At 45.8% G+C, this 2,052-nt stretch overlaps 1 protein-coding gene across 1 annotated transcript; it reads left to right on the plus strand.

The window, feature by feature from the left end:
* The first annotated feature begins 278 nt into the window (after positions 1–278).
* Positions 279–956, plus strand: LOC119656478 (endocuticle structural glycoprotein SgAbd-3-like). The gene is made up of 2 exons (XM_038062805.1): positions 279–487; positions 549–956. The coding sequence occupies exons 1-2, from the start codon at positions 357–359 to the stop codon at positions 802–804; spliced, it is 387 nt and encodes a 128-aa protein (XP_037918733.1). The 5' UTR covers positions 279–356; the 3' UTR covers positions 805–956.
* Positions 957–2,052: the final 1,096 nt, after the last annotated feature.

Consider the following 2,052-nt stretch of genomic DNA (forward strand, 5'->3'; position numbering starts at 1 on the left):
CACCTTCTGCTCATATCTGGCTAAAAACTTGACTACGATGCTGTATCGCATAATCTTAACAATTATCGGTAAAGAGTCAATTGCGCATCATTATGAGCAACAAAGAAGTAGAGGTGGTGGTGAAGCTAACTAATACCATCCAATGAAGGTAAATGGATTAAATTTTTATTCTGCTGCAAAAAAAATAGTACAAAACAATTGTTTGGATAACAGTGCAAGATTGTTTGGAGGAGACACAATCAAATACTTTTCGGGGGTATAAATAGTCTGGGATGGTGGCGACTTAATCATTAGTCGTCTGATCGTTGCAATTCAGTTGATATCAGTCAATCAGTAAAATCAGTGAAATATTCAAGATGAAGGTTGCGATCTTAGCTATTGTCCTCTTTGTCGGAGTAGTTGCAGCTGATGTTAAGGAAATCAAACCTCCAATTCCAATTGTGTCCCAAGAAGGAAATGTGGATTACGACGGAACCTTCCATTATAGGTGAGTGACACCCTTATGTTATCCAGGTTAACGGCTCTAATTATTGGTGTTATTTCCTTAGCTACGAATCTGGTGACGGAACCAAAGCTGTACAGGACGGAGCATTGAAAGTCATCGATCCTGAGCATGCTGGTGAAGCAGTACAAGGACAATTCAGCTATACTGGTGATGACGGTCAACAGTACAGCATCCAGTACACAGCTGATGAAAACGGATACCAACCACAGGGTGCTCACATCCCAACTCCACCACCAGTTCCAGAGCCAATTGCCAAGGCTCTCGCCTACTTGGCCACCGCCCCACCACCAAAGGAATAAGGAGTAGCTGGCCTCCGTTTGCTTCTCTCTCGTAACGAGGGCTTGAACTTTACTCGATGTACATATGTTGATACTCAAGGACTGATGAAAAACTAACGAAAACATGTTAATCGTGTTAAGAGTAGAATTGAAATAAAAGTTTACTTTTCTTATAAAATATCTTTTGTGGTTCCATTTATTCAAGGTTGAGTGATTGAAGTTGGATTTCATAACTAAAAGTGGAATTATTGGTTCTTACATAAGGATGTGCGTTCTGGGAAGCTGGATTCGAGGAGCAGTGAAGATATGATACAAAATTGGAAGGTTAATGCATATATCCTTTGATATTTGAGTAGGGTAGGTAGGTAGGTATCAGTGGCCGCCCCAAGGAGTCCAATTAGCTTTTTGGTGCGCCGTTTTGATACCACAAACTCCTAAGACCGTGACTGTTGTTATGGGAGCAGGAAGGCAAAATCCAGGCGGCTCGGATCTTCAGAGCCAGCCCGTAGCATTCACGAAGGAAAGCAGCTCTCCGACCCTAAATCTAGAAATCTTTCTGAGGTCCCCAAAGAATGGTGTATCCAGTGTCCGCAGCCTGACTCTAGTCAGAGCTGGGCAATCGCAGAGAAAGTGCATGAGGGCAATGCGAGTTGTAGGGTATGCCGAACCTAGCGGCTTGTCCCCTATGTGCCAGTGCCCCATGCAGACCGCTGTAATCTTGAATGCATTTGCACGCGTCTGGCACAGGAGCTCTCGTGATCGGGCTATGTTATGAGTGGGCCAAATTCTCCTGGACTTGGCACAGCTTGTAAGCCTTCGCCATCTCAGGCTCGCGGCCAGCGGAACACCGACTGCATTCGCCGAAGGACTGCCAAGAGCAGAGCCTTGCCTCGCTAATCCGTCAGCTCGCTCATTCCCCTCTATGTTCCTATGCCCGGGAACCCAGAGGAGAGTGACCTTGAGCGTGCCGCCCAGACGGTTAAGCGCGCCTCTGCCCTGCCCCACCATCGGGGAAAATGTCGTCGTTGAGTACAAGGCCTTGATGGTCGCTTGTCTGTCGGTCAGAATGGCTATGTTACGCTTGGGGCTCGAATCACGCTCCAGCCATCGACAGGTATTTGAGTAATGGATAGAATACTAGCAGCATTTCAGACGATGTTCGTAGTGCTGAAGACTGAAATTCATATTAAAATGATTTGCAGCATCTTCAATGGGCAGGATTCTGTCTCCATGCTTGAACTTGGCCAATTTTGAAATCTGCCTAAGAGC

The sequence above is a fragment of the Hermetia illucens genome, chromosome 1 (assembly GCF_905115235.1).
Source record: "Hermetia illucens chromosome 1, iHerIll2.2.curated.20191125, whole genome shotgun sequence".
In the NCBI taxonomy this organism is placed as follows: domain Eukaryota; kingdom Metazoa; phylum Arthropoda; class Insecta; order Diptera; family Stratiomyidae; genus Hermetia; species Hermetia illucens.